The sequence below is a fragment of the Anoplophora glabripennis genome, unplaced genomic scaffold (genome assembly GCF_000390285.2).
Source record: "Anoplophora glabripennis isolate ALB-LARVAE unplaced genomic scaffold, Agla_2.0 scaffold786, whole genome shotgun sequence".
Taxonomy (NCBI): domain Eukaryota; kingdom Metazoa; phylum Arthropoda; class Insecta; order Coleoptera; family Cerambycidae; genus Anoplophora; species Anoplophora glabripennis.
Genome location: NW_019416882.1, coordinates 158,366 through 176,714, shown reverse-complemented (window position 1 = coordinate 176,714; position 18,349 = coordinate 158,366). Strand labels below are relative to the sequence as shown.

Genomic DNA, 18,349 nt, shown 5'->3' with positions numbered 1-18,349 from the left:
CACCATTCTTTCCTGGTCGTAGCCGAGAGGTTCGTCCAAGCTGCCAGGCCATACTTAGAGCGTTTTTGTTTTTCATCAGAACCAAAACTCCCTCATTGATTAGGGTTTTGGAGGTTTGTTTCCATTTAACTCGTCCTTAGAGCTCCTGGAATTTAGAATATCCTCACCTGCACCAACAATGTGCTAACATCCTCATAGGTGATAGGTTGTGTTACTAATCTTTTGATGCTGTTTTACACTCTTAATTCCTACCTTGCAGAGTCCGCCAAAACTCGGAGACCTCGATGGTATAAAATTCCAATTAATTTAATCTTTAACTAAATTAAGTATCTACAATTCTATCATTATTTTTAAGAAATTCTGAAGTTTCGGACATTTCATTGTTAGCCCTAATAAAATTACCGCCGTTATCAGAAAATATATTCATAGGTTCCCCGTCTACTTACAAATCTGTCAAGTGAAGAAAGAAAAGCTTCCGTAGTCAGTTCTGATCTAAGTTTAATAAGCACTGCATTTGTGCTCATACAAACAAGCAGCCTTTAATAATTTGGCCCCTCTAGTGCAGCGGTCATCAATTCTTCGTAATTCGTGATCAACGGCTAGCAAATTAGCTTTCAGTTTAGGCTTTCCTACTATCTAAATCAACTTCCATGCGACAATATATCGACTCATCGATTGAGCAACATCATTACTCAATAATGCTCTTACTTGGTTGTTATCATCAAAGTCATTTTGATATTATCCCCACTGTATCGTGTAAAGTGTCCTTCCCACTGCTAGTTTCCATAAACCGATCAAAATTGTCAAATGCCAATCCAGTAACAAATTCTGGTGACTCGATATCATCCGGACAAAGAACAGACCTGCTAGTTGAAGCGTAGGTGACTACTCTTTCTAGTTGCTCAACTAAAGGGTTTTCCATTAGAAGCACTCGATTTTTGTAACGCAATTGTGAGAATTATAGTGATTTATTTTTATTTTTATTATAAAGTACATGTGTTAACATTATGTTTTAAAAATTATATCAGGTAAATGTCCACCGCGGCTTTGTCTGGTTTGTTGAATCCTGGATACCCAATTTGTGATGACGTTATCGCATAAAAGTGGCTCAATTTCAGCAATAACGCGCCTAATGTTGGCCTTTAACGCGGCAACCGACCGCGGTTTATCAGCATAGACTTTGGATTTTATAATGCCCCAAAGAAAAAAATCCAGTGGCGTTAGGTCGCAAGATCTGAGCGGTCAATTAACGTCACCATTTCGCGATATAACGGAACCGTGAAATTTCTCATGCAATAGTGTCAGTGTATCACGTGCCGTATGGCACGTAGCACCGTCTTGCTGAAACCACATGTTTGTTAGATCGATCCCATCCACTGAAGGCCAAAAAAAATCTCTTATCATAGCGCTGTATCGCTCACCGTTGACAGTAAGTGCCACTTCTTCTATTTCGAAAAAATATGGACCGATTATTCCGCCGGACTCCAGCGCACACCATACAGTAACTTTTTCGGAATGTAGAGGGACGTCATGAATTTCCCGTGGGTTTTCGTCGCTCCAAATTCTGCAATTTTGCTTGTTAACAAAGCCACTTAAGGGCGCCATATTCTTTAAATAGTGTTTTCCACAAATACAAATAATTTCAAACATTTAATAATTGAATAATCTAAAGCTTATCAAATAATAGGAAAGTTATGTCATGCCATCTGGGTATTTTCAAAGACGCCTCAGTAAAACGAATAAACAGGTGCAAAAAAGAAACGATAAGAAGGAAACGATAGGCTCCCTCTTCGTTAACAAAAATTTCGTGTTTCTAATGCAGCTCCTCAGTTAAGTAGGAGGCCACTACACTGCCAGCTAGTCAGGTACCGGGAGAGGATCTTAATCTCACCACCTAGAACCACACAAAAAAAAAAACAGAACCAAACAACTTTAATTAGCTAATTTCGTTGGGGGAAGGGTTGAAGCGGAGTTAAAACCACTAAAGTAAAACGCACCATAAAACTAATAATATAATATTCGCCAAATATTTCTTTGCACCCACAAATAAATTGCTACAGTAACAATAGGTACAGTACAAATAAATACATAAAATCAAACTACCAGCCTGAGGGGCCAATTATGTGCTAGGAAGCCTTAGCGAGCAATTTTTATTATAAGTCTGCTGGTGAAGGTGGCAGCGACAAGCTTATATGGATATAAAATCGCGGTATAATACTCTAAAAGAAGATAAAAACTTTTTAAGGTTACCACCCCGTTAGATTAGGCGTATGTGATCACACCTCCTCAATCTTCACAATGTTCATAAGTATCAGTAATGTTTCAGATTATATTCTACCTGTAAAAGTGTGATATTTAAATAATTAAAACCTAGCTATCTTAACAGTGAGCGAAAGACTACTCAATAAATTTTTACTACGATACCTGTAAAAGTGATATTTAACTAATTAAAATCTAGCTATATTAACAGTGAGCAAGAAAATACTAAATAAATTTTTACTACGATAATAAAATAACCCTCACTAGGAGTGGATATCAATAACCAACCATAGACGGTGAACAGTAATAAAAGTATAATAATTTGGAGACATTCACAAACATTAAGTAAGTACTGGTTACACTTATCTGGTAGGCAAAGCGGGGAGGATATCGTGACCGCTTTCACTGCCCGTCCGCCCTACTAGATCGTCGAGTTTCGACTGTTTAGTGGTGATTGCGATTTGTAGTTGCGGTTCGGCCAAAGTTTACAGAATTGAAATCTCGATTACAGATCAGGTGGTCAGAGAGACGAATTATTATTTATCTTCTCCAATAATTATCTTTTTCCTACTCAACAAAACTTACATTATTGTAATTATAGAAAATAAAATTAGTCTTAACTCGAACTCTCTTTTAATATACATCGCTCATACCTCTACCCCAAAAGACAATACTACATCTCCAAAAATATGTAATACTATATTAATGTATGTATGAAATACACTGTTAAATATTTCATAAAAAATATAAAAGTGAAACAAAACTATATAGATGAGAGCATAAACATTATCTATTCAAATGTTCAACCGTTAAACATTAGATACCTACTAATAACAAATAAGAAATAAGTAAAACAACTTTCTACAATATTTAGTTTCGATAAAATGGAATAATATAGATTGTATCAACAATATAAATATTATCAACAGTAATAAAAATAGGAAGCTGCTATAAATAAATAAAAAATATAGTAAAATACAAACAGGTAATTTAAATTACTGTTTAAAAATAAAATTTGTGAAACTTTATTTGCACTAAGTCCTCTATCATTTAATATTTGACCGGCTTTTGAAAACAGTTTCCCGCAAGGAACGGATATTGCGAGAATACATAAACTGATAAAGTCTTGGGTACAGTTTTCTTTTTTCTTCCCAAAATATCAATGGATCTTCAAGTCTCCCAATTAGTGGTTCTTGAAAGATATTTGTACATTTCTACTGTACCAGCCACCGTCGGATTGTTAACGGCTAACAGTTGTTCAACTTTTGAGTCAAAGTCTCCACGCACAACTGTAGAATAAGCATTGTTAGACTTATTTCTGAATGATTTCCCTGCATTTATTCGTATTTCGTCAGGATTATTCGTGACAGCCAATGTATTTCTTTTCGTATTGTAGGTAGCTTCAAATTTATGGTCATGTATAAAACCATATTTCTTAGATCGTGGGTCTAAAAACGTTGATTGCGTCACAAGCTCATTGTCATATATTTCTAAATTGATTTAACATCTCACTTTTCAATATGGTTATCATATTCTGGCACTTTGGCATATTCTGGATGTTCCTCTCTTAAACATTCTAACATTCTAACATGCTCTCCACATTCAAAACACGTCAACCTCTCTCTACATCCCCTAGCCATATGCCCGAATCCACAACATTTGAAACACATAACCGTACCCACATACTCTTCAACATACAAACTGTTTTGAAGAGGTTTGGAATAGGTCGAACTTTCCCAAGGAATTAAAAACGAAGGTGGTTGTAGTGTGGCACTTAGTTCCATTAGACGAGTTAAGCCTTTCGAAGGAGGTTCATGCGTATGCATAATGTCTGAAATATTAAAAAACGTAATGTAGACAAATCTTATCTAAAACTAAACTTAGTTAATTTTACCTATTTTTGGTAAATCATCATCTTTGGTGTCGAAAATTGGAACAATCGAAGAAGATTGAAGTATTGTAGTTGTATTAATAGGTTGATTTGCATCTTTAATACATTTCTGTGTATCTAAAAATACAATACATGCAATACAATTTTGCAGTTGTAAGTTAAAGATTACCGCTTGAGAAAAATTTTTGTTGAGCCACGTACAACAAAGGGCGGCAATACTAAAATTTTTAGAAAAAAGATGTAATCATTTACTTTATGCACTAGTGCGTAAAGGTAATCAACTTTACGCACTGTTTTAAAAACGCGATTTACGATTTCAATGATTGATGCATAGAGCGAGTTTACGTACGGTAGGAGAAAAGATTGTGTTTAAAAGCGCAAAATTCATTTTTTTCTTACCTGATTTCTGATGGGCCTCTTCAGATTTTTGATTGCCGATCATTTGCATTATTTTCGCGGTTCTAGAACTCATTGCGAATGTTGCATACAAAAAAATATGATGGGTATATCCTTATACCACACAATGCAGAACAAACCTATGTCCACAATTAATTTAAACTTGGGATATTATACTTTAATAATTATGATGCAGAACTAATCTATGTCCACAATTCACGAGGACTTGCGATGTGCCACCGACAAAGCATAGTTCTGCACTGAATTGACGCGACCCTTTTGAGTTAGGCTAGTTGGTCAGAAATTTGGTTGGAGGGGATGCCGTGGATTGAAGTTAGGCTAGTTCTGCAGCAAATATCGGCATGCGCGGACCTCTAAGATAGGCTTGTAAACCCAAGTTAACAAAAAATGGACATAAGCTAGTTCTGCATTCAGTAAGCGATATATATATATATAGAGCCAAACTATGCCAAGTCCAAAAACTTGATTTTGCAGGAGATGCATTTAAAGTTTTAAAAATGATGTTAAAGGCAATATATACTCTATTAATTAAGGAATTTTAATGAATTTACTGTAAAGGTATTGTTTAATAGTGCACTCTTTAAGGAACTATAGCTTTCGAAAATTGAAAATTGATTTTTCGCAAAAATGGGCTTGGCATGTTTTTGCATTACAAAAAAGGTATTATGCGGACTTGGCTTATTCCAAGTCCAAGAAAGAAATATTATAACTGGACTTGGAATATTTTAAAATATTAATAATGTAATATTATTTCCATTGATAATAAGAGAATAATTGAGTTAATTCAAGTCGCTTATTTTTCCACTTTAAAAACAACAAAAAACTTAAAACAGTTTCTGAACAGTATTTTTAATACACGTGTATCAACAATAAAAATAGAATAATGGTGTGTATTTAATAACAAAATGAAACAGCATTAGGACATTAGGAACAATAAGGCATATAACTTAATTCTATTTTTAATATACACTTAAGTACGTTAACAAAATAATAATTTAGTAGCTACAACAGGTACCCAATCGCATTATTTCAAAACATCTTTGGCAACTTTATAAAAAAAAAGTTATATGAGGTACATAAAATTAGCCTACTATAATCTTTATTAACTTGTCCACCATGTTGCAAATTTTTATAAAATTCATGGAATCTTGTAGGTACCCACTGAAGCAGTTTCTGGAGGTGAGTGTATTTTTTTGTCGATATTGGCTTAGGCCCATCTCTTATCGCTAAAATGCCTACTGGAATGTTTTTTGTGCGTCTAGTTTTCCTGTTAACATCAACCCCCAAGAAATTTCCTTCATCAAAATTCGTTTTGTAAAACAGTATACCAGGGCTATCTTGTCGAACTTGTAAGTGGACTGAATTTGAAATTAGAAAATCCGTTCCATTTTCGCTTTTCTTATTTGCCACATAAGGTGCTGCCATTCCCTCGTACAGTTCTTTAAAATTTCTAAAATCAGTAACTTCCATGTTAACCACGTTTAACTTCTTTTTTAAACCGCACAAGCGAATCATCTGCTGCCAATCCCAGGGAGTCATAATTTGAAACTGGGGTATTTTTTTTCTTTCCCTCTCAATCAGTGCATGGGCTCCATCCGCTTCCAGATGGGTGCCTCTTGCCAGATATTTGTGATTAATTGTTTTAATATTGGGTTTAAAACGTAGTATCCAAAAGTAGCTCATAATCATAACTACGTTACGATTCTGACTAGGACAATTGTCAGATCATATTGTGAGTTCTTGGGTTTGATCAGTAATATTTTCGACGGCCCATTTAGTTAGACAAGAAGCAACCTCATTGCCACCCCTCCCGGATACACTTTCATCCCAAATTAGACAAAATGAATTTTGAGCCGTTGTATTGTTTTTGTCGTCAAAAGGGCAAAAAATGATCTTGTTTTTAAATTTTGCTAAAACAAAGCCCCAATTTTTGTTGTTCGATTCTTTTCCTTGTCCTCGTTGTTAAAGAGTAAATACAAACACATAAATTGTTGTTTCAACATAAAACAAATACTATACTGTATTTCACTTATTTCACAGTGCCAGAGATAATGTGCAACATGCCTGCTCCAGTTGAACACAAATGTATCAAATGTGGAGGATAAACGGAACTACCGAATCCAAAATGTATTCCATGTGAAAGTAAAGACTTTTTTACTAATGTCACATATTTCGAGCACCTATTTCGAAAAGAGGTGAATTTAAGTAATGCTAATAGCGAAGACAAGAAATATTATTATATTATAGGATTGAATTTGTACATATTAATATTTAATAAAGGAGTTCATAAAGCTTTAAGTGATTTATTTCCATTAAATTTCTATCTATTCCACCATATCGTAATAAAAAATATAATTGTTACACAGAAACAAGCCTCATAACTGCTGATATTGCCCGGAATATAAATAAAGCAACAACAAAAAATGAGCTCAAAATAGTAATAATAATAAAGATTTACATACAGATTGGAATATAATTTCAATGTGTGTGTGTGTGTGTATGTGTTGATTTTAATTTTTATTTTTGTATTGTACAAACTTTAATTTTAGTTGGACGCCTTTATTTTAATTTTTCTGTATATGTGAATTTGTTTTTTTTTGTGGGTATGTTTTCTTAGTGTAGATTATATTTTTAATTAAGCTGTAAATTGTTCCATACAAACCTCTACTATCTTTTATGTGTTACCTTGTACTTTCTTATCCCTGGCCAGCTGTTGATACACTTGTTACATATCAGACAATATCAGAAAACCTCAGGACTCGGTTCTATATTTACCCAGAAACTAGTACAATGCAATACACTTTGGAATGAATAGAGATTTTGAAATTCAATAAAATGTTTATTCAAAAATTTGTTATAAAATATGACTTTATACTTTTTAAACTCAAATTAGGAATACCTTTTTATATGTAATATGTTTTCCACAACAAAGAATATTTTAATAACAAAATTTGCCTTTTTTCGGCTCAGCTTACAAACTATAAGGAATAATTATAAAAAAAATTATGGGATAGGATATGTTTTTGATTTAAAATTATCTATATTTCTTACCGCTAATTTATGAACAAAGCTTTCCGCCACTCTCATTTCATTCGACACTAAACCTTCATAATTCCTAAACATTTCTCTTACTTCCCTCTCATAATTATCATCAACATTTAATTTTATTTCATCTATATTAAATACTCTTCATCATAATAATAATCATAACCTTCCTCACATAAATTCACCTCTTGAACACTCATTACTTTATCATCCTCACATTTTAAGCTTTCATCTATGTTCATAATTTTCTATTTATTATCTTTAAAATCTATCCATATCTCATTTATACATAACTTTCTTAATTTGTAATCTATTTTAGCTTTATGTTTTTTCAGACAATAACCATAGTCATGTCTGGAACTACTAAAAGTTGAAACATTAATTTACTTTTATCAAATTCAAGTGTGATATTTAACAATTTGTTCGCATCGTACATTTCAGTTTCGTTTTGTTAGGACCTGTTAAGACCACCTTATTTACCTTAATAATAATATGTTGTTCTAAGATTGGAAACTTTTCTAATATATTTTGGTTTATTAGTGACGCTTCTGATCCTGAATCAAGTAATACCTCTAAGTTTTTATTTTGAACTTTTGAATTAACATATTTGAATTTATAGGCTGCCTATCAAGTAACATGGATCTGCGAGTTTCAAACCTGTCATCATCGTTTGGTCGCCTGCCCAATCGTTTCTTAGCTTGTGCTTCTCATACGTNAAAAACTTTTTTTTCTAGCTCTTACCCTTTTTGAGTTATCTTGAAAAAGCCCTTTGTTTTATCTTTTTCCACCCTTGGCCGGGGGTTGAACAAAAAATTACTCTCACTTATTGTTATAATATACCTTAAATTAACTCATATCAAAAATTCAGCCAAGTTGACAAAATTTCGATTTAAAGGCTTAGTTAATTGGACTAAAACTTTAATATGCCTGTACTCAATAAAGAATTTTAGTTGGGCGCCTTTGTTTTAATTTTTCTTTGTGTATGTGAATTTGTTTTTCTTGTGGGTATGTTTTATTAGTGTAGATTATATTTTTAATTAAGCTGTAAATTGTTCCATACAAACCTCTACTATATTTTATGTGTTACCTTGTACTTTCTTATCCCTGGCCAGCTGTTGGTAGACACTTGTTACATAACAGACAATATCAGAAAACCTCAGGACTCGGTTCTATATTTACCCAGAAACTAGTACAATTCAATACACGGAATGAATAGAGATTTTGAAATTCAATAAAATGTTTATTCAAAAATTTGTTATAAAATATAACTATACTTGAAAACTTTTTAAACTCAAATTAGGAATACCTTTTTATATGTAATATGTTTTCCACAACAAAGAATATTTTAATAACAAAATTTGCCTTTTTTTGGCTCAGCTTACAAACTATAAGGAATAATTATAAAAAAAATTATGGGATAGGATATGTTTTTGATTTAAAATTATCTATATTTCTTACCGCTAATTTATGAACAAAGCTTTCCGCCACTCTCATTTCATTCGACACTAAACCTTCATAATTCCTAAACATTTCTCTTACTTCCCTCTCATAATTATCATCAACATTTAATTTTATTTCATCTATATTAAATACTCTTCATCATAATAATAATCATAACCTTCCTCACATAAATTCACCTCTTTAACACTCATTACTTTATCATCCTCACATTTTAAGCTTTCATCTATGTTCATAATTTTCTATTTATTATCTTTAAAATCTATCCATATCTCATTTATACATAACTTTCTTAATTTGTAATCTATTTTAGCTTTATGTTTTTTCAGACAATAACCATAGTCATGTCTGGAACTACTAAAAGTTGAAACATTAATTTACTTTTATCAAATTCAAGTGTGATATTTAACAATATGTTCGCATCGTACATTTCAGTTTCGTTTTGTTAGGACCTGTTAAGACCACCTTATTTACCTTAATAATAATATGTTGTTCTAAGATTGGAAACTTTTCTAATATATTTTGGTTTATCAGTGACGCTTCTGATCCAGAATCAAGTAATACCTCTAAGTTTTTATTTTGAAATTTTGAATTAACATAAATTAAAATATCATTTTGATTAATTACTACATTTTCGTCTAGTTTAATACATTCTCTAGGATGGGAATATTTACTGTGATAAATTTTGAGTGTTTGACTTGCTACTTATTGAAAATTTTGTTGATCTTGTGAATTTGAATTTATAGGCTGCCTATCAAGTAAAATGGATCTGCGAGTTTCAAACCTGTCATCATCGTTTGGTCTACTGTCCAATCGTTTCTTAGCTTGCGCTTCTCATACGTTTTCCCTCACTCTCTGCACCTCCTTCTTGAGTTCCTCAATCTGTTCCTCATTTCTTTTTCTTTCTCCTTCCAGCACATCTTGATTTTCATTCAATCCTCCCTGTACCTGCCTTTTTACCTTTTCAATTTCTTGAGTATTTTTGTTCACAGTTCTTTCGATCTTCTCCATTTCATTTTCTTGCTTGTTTACTCTGTCTTCTATTTCAATCGTCTTCGTCACTAGTGTTGCTACGTCCTGTTCTATTTTGTCCACGTCCTTGTTTATGTCCTTCCAAGATTTGAAATCTTTTCTGATTTTTTCTCTTATAACTTGTATTTTTACGTCCAGTAGTTTCGCCATATTCTCCATATCTTCTTTACGTCCTTTCTCCAATTTTTCTGCATCTTTTCTGTTATTTTCCATCTGTTTTAACTCTTCCCCAATTTTCTCTAAGTCCTCTTTTCGTCCTTTCTCGAGTTTTTCTAAATCTTCGTTTCGTCCTTTATCTAGCTTGTCCAAGTCTTCTTTTCGTCCTTTTTCTAGCTGAATATTTAAAATTCGTTACAATATATTCACTGAAATAATTTATCTCAATATCAACTATGCAACTAAATATGCAACAGCTAAATTGATAAAAATAAGTTGTCAATAGATTACTATTTTCGTACTTCATAAGATAAGGAAAAAAAACACTCGATTAAAGATTTATAAAGTAAATTTTCAATTTTCCTACTATCAATGGATGGCGGCCATCTTGTGACATTGAACTACAGTGCTGTCTGCTGTCAGCGGTTCAGGAACTTAGAAACTTTTTCATTTTAGAGGTGGAATACAATCACTAACCAACCGTTGTGGCGGGCGAAAAATTTTTTTTCAGAAAGTTCTAGGTACTGGAATGTCGCCCACGAAGCAAATGTACTAATACAAACTTGCAAGGTTTTTGAAAGGGTTTACGTCATACCTACTGTTTGCCTTGAAATTGAAAGAAAATCTGCAATTTTAAAGGGTACTTACAGATATAGCTAGCATGTCAAGTATGTAGAGTGGTAGTAAGTCGTAAACAGGTCCCTAATGAAATAATAATAAAATACCTGTACATATCGTGGCGTAGCTACGCATTAACGTTTATAAAAGGACTGGGAAGGTAAAGTAATGACGCTCCGCTACCCTACAGACGTCTTTCTCGTTTGGCGTGAAATTATTTTGATATAATTAATCTGACGTTTACAAATTTGCCCCTGAACGACGGACGAACGACTGGGCACTTCGTGCCCTATCGCACGCCGCTCCGCGGCTTGCGGAAAAGAATTTTACGGGGCAAAATACGCGTTTCCGAGTCTCACGAGAGTACAGTTTAACCTATTTACAGCCGCATTTCAAATCCTGCATTTGATTTCGCGGAAAGTTCTACAGGAAAAGTGTGAAATAGGCACCCAGTCGATAAATGAGTATTTTCGGCACAGTTTTAAATAAATAATGTAGAAAATAGGTGAAATAAAATACAAAAGCCGTACCCGCGTGCAATTAGAGGCGATCGTCAGATTTCATCGGTAAGGCGTGTCGAACTCGTTCCGTCTGCGTTCCTCACGAAAAATAGGCCGCGCCCCTCGAGGAGCCCCTAGAAAACGGAAATTTCACCGGGAATGCGCCGAGGAATCGGCTAATAAATACGACGTTAGGGCGCTGAGTATCATCGTCGCTGCTGTTATAAATTATTGTAATATAAAATCTAAAAAACTTGAANTTCCATTCAATCCTCCCTGTACCTGCCTTTTTACCTTTTCAATTTCTTGAGTATTTTTGTTCTCAGTTCTTTCGATCTTCTCCATTTCATTTTCTTGCTTGTTTACTCTATCTTCTATTTCAATCGTCTTTGTCACTAGTGTTGCTACGTCCTGTTCTATGTTGTCCACGTCCTTGTTTATGTCTTTCCAAGATTTGATTTCTTCTCTTATACCTTGTATTTTTACGTCCAGTAGTTTCGCCATATTCTCCATATCTTCTTTACGTCCTTTCTCCAATTTTTCTGCATCTTCTTTTCTGTTACTTTCCATCTGTTTTAACTCTAATTTTCTCTAAGTCCTCCTTTCGTCCTTTCTCGAGTTTTTCTAAATCTTCGTTTCGTCCTTTTTCTAGCTTGTCCAAGTCTTCTTTTCGTCCTTTTTCTAGCTGAACTTTTAAAATTCGTTACAATATATTCACTGAAATAATTTATCTCAATATCAAGTACTCAAAAAAATTAAGTATGCAACAGCTAAGTTAATAAAAATAAGTTGTCAATAGATTATTATTTTCGTACTTCATAAGATAAGGAAAAAAAAACACTCGATTAAAGATTTATAAAGTGAATTGCACAGTATCTATATACCATTAATTACATGTAACAATGTTAAAGGACCTACATACATAACCTTACGAACACAAAAAAAAGGTAAATGTTTTTTTTTATATACATTCACATTTCACTCACAATGGGGACCTTCGATCATTGGTAACAGAGGTTCATCAACATCCAAGGGAAAGAAATAATATAATACAATTCAGTGGCAATGAGGACTTTTGTTAACTGGCAAGAAAGATTACAAGTAGTCGGAGGAAATTAAATATCAGTCACATTTCACTCGCAGTGTGCACCTTCGTCCCTTTCCGATTTATGAAATGGTCAGAAAACGCCATGAAAACGTTACAAATTTGCCCCTGAACGACGAAGGACGAACGACTGGGCACTTTGTGCCCAATCGCACGGGGAAAAGAATTTTGTGGGGCAAAATACACGTTTTCGAGCCTCGCGAGAGAGTGCGTTTTAACGTATTTACACCCGCATTTCAAATCCTTCATTTGATGTCGCGGAAAGTTCTACAGGAAAAGTGTGAAATAGGTACCCAATCGATAAATATGAGTATTTTCGGCACAGTTTTAAATAAATAACGTAGAAAATAGGCGAAATAAAATATAAAAGCCGCACCCGCGCGCAATTCGAGGCGATCGTCAGATTTCATCGAAAAATAGGCCGCGCTCCTCGAGGAGCCCCTGAAAAACGGAAATTTCACCGAGAAGGCGCTGAGGAATCGCCTTCTAAATACGACGTTAGGACGCTGGAAGGACGTTGGGGCGCTTCGCTCACAGTGCACTTTATTCTGAATCGCAATCTGATAATTTGTCCTGAGTATCATCGTCGCTGCTGTTATAAATTATTGTAATATAAAGACTAAAAAACTTGAATATGATTATATAAAATTTTAATATTTTACCTTCAGATTTTTCGTTGTTTAATATAACTTCTTTCACGGATGATGGCAATTGTGGTTCATCAAACCATTGTGTATTCGTTGTTTTGTTGTATCCAGCCACAATGCTCAGCTTCCAAATCAGTTGGATCTTTCTTTTAGGCATGACTCCAAACATTTGCGATGTATTTGACTCTTAAAAATTGTTGACGTAGTTCCGTTTCACACGGAGGCAAACTCGAAGCATACAAATTCTTTAATTTCTTATGAAACGTCTCGTTGACATTTTTAATTTTATAATTCTTCATAAATAATTAATTCAAATCGTGCAGTGTTTACAGAAATGTTGACATTTCTCCTTTTGATTCCATTCATACTGCTCCCGTAATTTTGCAGGATTTCGAAGGTGCTTTTTCATCACACGATGGACAGCTTACAGCTGCAAACGCTTTGATATATTTCTCTGATTAGTATAACATTTTAAAAGTCCGTTGCTTTCCTTTGCGAAAGAAAGCGGGGTTAAAATCGCATTCAGTGGATACATAAAATGAGTCTGGTAAGCGACTGTGGACGATGATCCATGACCTCCTCTTCTTTATTTTCCTGGGGATAAGTGGAGTGGGTGCTGGTGGAGGTAAGAAGGTCGTGGGCTGGTTCTTACTCTTTGGTGCAGTTGGTAGATGTGGGAACGCATGAAGACGTCGTCAAATGAGCAGTGGTCGGACGAGTAGAAGCAGTACCTGATTCTGCTTAGCTTAGCTTATCATAGCATATTAGCTATGTCCTGTACAAATTTAGTTTCGTGCAATTCTCGGTTTCAAAAAATAATACCTATGAATGTTTTCAACCATGAAAATTGAATAATTCCAAATATGTCGAATTTTCACCCCCAAGAACGACGGTGACAACATTTTTAACATTGAAGCGATGTTTCGCATTATATTAGCTATGTGCTATCCATATTTGGTTAGTGCATCTCTTTCGGTTAAACATCCACAATCCCTCATTGTCTTGATTTTTGTTTAAAATAAGGATACATAAGAGAACGTTTCAATGGTGTGATAAATTGTGAACTAAAGTACAAACTCGAATATTTTATATTTACACTATTCGAAGATTTTATAAAACTGTAGACATAAGTAAGAAATGTAATAATACACATTTCCGTTAGCAGGTTAGTGCATTAAAATATCAGGTCATCGAAATCGAACAACCGATAAACGAGTGTAATGACACAATAGGACCTATTCTGTAATAAAATAGTTAAATTTTGACGGAAGTTAAAAATTTGAAGGCCATTAACACTACGTTTGCATTCTATATAAAAGAAATGGTTGATTTTAACGGAAGTTAAATATAAAGAATAAAATCGTATTCTATATGACTTTTACACGCAAAAATTTTACTATGTCCGTTAATTTTGGTCCGTTAAAAGGTTAATATTAATAGTTCCTAATCTAGTACCCTTAAAATATTTTTGTATAACTATAGTCAAGTAAAANAGTGTTTACAGAAATGTTGACATTTCTGCTTTTGATCCCATACATATTGCTCACGTAACTTTGCAGGATTTCGAAGGTGCTTTTTTCATCACATGATGGACCGCTTACAGCTGCAAACGGTTTGATATATTTCTCTGATTAGTATAACATTTTAAAAGGCCGTTGCTTTCCTTTGCGAAAGAATGCGGGGTTAAAATCGCATTCAGTGAATGCATGAAATGCGTCTGGTAAGCGACTGCGTAGGATCCATGACCTCCTCTTCTTTGTTTTCCTGGGGATGAATAGAGTGTGGGCGCGTTCCTGCTCTTTGGTGCAGCTGGTAGATGTGAGAACGCATGAAGACGTCGTCGAATGAGTAGTGATCGTACAAGTAGAAGCGGCACTTGATTCTGCTTCTGACCCGAGTTGAATTAGTGTGGGTTGATTCTTAGTTGCGTCGATTTTTTAACTTCGTGATATAGTCCTAAAATATTTGTAGATATTATCTCATAGAGATGTTGGGCAACGTGAGCATCTAGTGGATATATATTGTGATGCTCCAATTAAGATAACTAGTTTTTGTTTTTATGTTTGTGTATTTCTATGTATTATGTAGTGTTGAGCGCTAGTTAATTTAGAAAATATAATTTATTACTTACCAGGCTAGCTTTCTTATTTGATATCACTCAATTTGATTTTGTTTTTAATATAAATTGTAATTTAAATATTATTTGTTTTTTTTTATAAAGTATTCTGGATTTTAAAATGAGATTCTATTTTACTTTTGATTATTTGAATGACAACTAGATTATCTCTGTCAATTTTGCATAAACAATAGATAGAAAATTTAGTAGAACATGAGTTCTTATCTCAGTAGTCGGTTCATAAAATAATTTTTACTTGTAATTGAATTTAAAAAAATTAAATAATATTTTTGTAATCTGGGTTCAAATTTTATATCGATATAACAAATGATAAACAAATTAATAGCAATTTATAGTCCCTATTTACCCTGCGCTAACTTATATCTACTCTACAAACATTCACTTATTATCTATACATACATCTCTACTATCCGTTTTTTCTTTTACTGTCAACGACTTCTTACGTAGAAACTTTCCTTCTGCTACGTATCTCCTGTCCTCTTCCTTCTATTCGTCCACTCACTTTATCCTTGTGGTCAGTTAGTTCCTTTCTCGGTCTCTTGTCTCGCTCTGCTGTCTGTGATTTCTCGACTCGCCTTACTAGCTCCTACTCCTTGTCTCCTTTATTCTTAGCTAAGACAATTCAAATACTTTTTACTAATATGACTTAATAGATAGTAATGCTTTAGTCATCTGCCAATTCTCCTTGTTCTTTCTTCTAACACAATTTTTCCTCAAGAAAATGTTCGTTCTTGTTCTCGGTGAGTGATTTTCACTTTTCCTTTCGTATTCTATAATTGATTTAGCTTTTTCTGATACAATCTGCTTTTTCTCTTATGATAATTAATCTCCTCTCTCCTGGCTTCTTTATTACTATTAATTATATTTTTTTTTCCGTCTCCTTGAGTACCACTGCACTGCACTCTTATTTTTAAATACAAAATTTTTCTTTAATTTAACCAATCAGATTACTTTTAATTTTACATTTCCACATTAACTTTTGCAATATTATTTAATTCCTATTTTGCTATATAGTACTCTTATTTTATAACCACTTTTATTAATTTAGATTGATATTTCATTAAAATTCATATTTTACTTTTAAATTGTCATTATGCAAGTACTTGTCATCAAATTTCAAATCTGTTACTTACACTGTCATTCTTTGACATTAATCTCTTTTCATCCCAATACTGAAATTTTAACTTTTGAACTTTTGATTCATCTCAACATATACATATGTGTGGCACTAATAAGATAAGTGATATGTGGACTGTATTATGATTTATTTACTGATTGAACATTACAAACATTCATGCTCACATGAGCGTTGCTATATCTAAAGTAAAACTTAACTTGGTGTCTCCTTTTCGCTCGACGTATACCGCCCTCTATCCGCCCGCCGATCAACCGCACCGTAGGGCACGTTCCCTTTTGTCTATCTAGTGGAGCATGTGGTTGGAGCTGCCTGGATTTGACTTTAACGCAATTTATGCAGTCCCGTACATAATCACGAATGTGTCTTCATAATCCTCGATGGTAATATTTCTCTTATATTCTTCTTAATATTTGGTGAATCCCTGAATGCGTTTGGTCGTGGTAATGTTCGATGACAGTCTTCAAGACAGAAATAGGTAGCGCTAATTTAGGAGTACCGCTAACCATTATATAGACATAGTGATGTTCACCAACGTGGTAATGGTCGAGTAGTTGTTGTCCTGTACGTGTCACGGGGTGATTCTGACGAGTACGTCCTCATTGTCGACGAATACGTTGGAGTGCTCGGCAACGTCTTTGTGCTTGTCCAAATATTTCGAATTTTCACCACCAAGAACGGCGGTGACAACATTTTTAACATTAAGGCGATGTTTTGCATTGTATTAGCTATGTCCTGTCCAAAATCTCTTGATATCGAAAATTCAATACCTATGTATGTTTTCAGCCACGAAAATTAAAAAATAAAACATAAATATAAAATCAACTTTATTTCCAATTCAATCCAATGTTAAGATTAGACAACGAGCAAACAATTAAAATCTAGTAGTGTAGGTAACTCGTAAAATTTTAACGATGTAACGAGTAGCTCAGTCTTTCTAGATTTCACTTTCACAGATAGATCAATTATTTTAGTAAGTAACTTTATAAAATTTAATATAATTAACCTTACGTAATTTACTGAGATGAGATCACAATAATTACTAAAGTATTTGAGAATGCTAACAAACAAGTCTTATATTTATGACAGACACTATCATGATTTGATGAATCTGTCTAATGAATGGCACAATTATCACAATAATGAGTTCGTATTATCATTACAACTCTTTAGTTTAATCAACTTACGGTATTTTAAGTAGAATTTTAAGTAATAATTATTTTAGTATTCATTATATATTATAAGAAAATAAATTTTGATTTTGAAAAAAGGATCGTAGAAAACAAAATAGTGTTAATTGTGTCATCTGCTAGTCGACTTCTAATAGAGCTGCAAATATAGCCTGCGGCCGAAAAGGCCCTTTCAGCTTCTACACTTGTCGGCTTTATTATCAGCAAATAATCATGAATAGCAGACAAGTATTCTCCTCGAACTCCGTCACTTTCAAATGTATTCATTTCCTTTTTATTAGTACTTTATCAAAATCTTTCTCTTTTTTAGTATGTATCTCGCACGCCTGAACAGCACGAGCAACGCATTTAAAGTACCTACTCATGCAACAGCTTTATTATTTTGCCAAAAATTGCTAGCGCCGGATCCGGTATATCGGTACTGGATCCGGTAAACGTTTAATGATGCCGGATCCGCCGCATTACCGGATCCATCTTTCGTGCAACTCTCTCGGTTTCAAAAATACAATACCTATGAATGTTTTCAGCCACGAAAATTGAATAATTCCATATATTTCGAATTTTCACCACCAAGAACGGCGGTGACAACATTTTAAACATTAAGGCGATGTTTCGCATCGTCTTAGCTATGCCCTGTACAAATTTAGTTTCATGCAATTCTCTCGGTTTCAAAAAACAATACCTATGAATGTTTTCAGCCACGAAAATTGAATAATTCCAAATATTTCGAATATTCACCACCAAGAACGACGGTGACAA

At 33.7% G+C, this 18,349-nt stretch overlaps 1 protein-coding gene across 1 annotated transcript; it reads right to left on the bottom strand.

The window, feature by feature from the left end:
• Window positions 1–9,904: 9,904 nt before the first annotated feature.
• On the bottom strand, window positions 9,905–11,946 carry LOC111692001 (myb-like protein X). The gene is made up of 2 exons (XM_023455625.1): window positions 11,671–11,946; window positions 9,905–10,435 (listed from the first exon to the last, which is right to left on the bottom strand). The coding sequence occupies exons 1-2, from the start codon at window positions 11,944–11,946 to the stop codon at window positions 9,905–9,907; spliced, it is 807 nt and encodes a 268-aa protein (XP_023311393.1).
• Between the last annotated feature and the right edge of the window lie 6,403 nt (window positions 11,947–18,349).

Coding starts and splice junctions, on each gene's coding strand:
- LOC111692001 (XM_023455625.1), bottom strand. CDS start 11,946: ATGGAAAGTAACAGAAAAGAAGATGCAGAAAAATTGGAGAAAGGACGT. Junction 10,436..11,670: donor ATACTCAAGAAATTGAAAAG/GTAAAAAGGCAG, acceptor TTAAATATTCAG/CTAGAAAAAGGACGAAAAGA.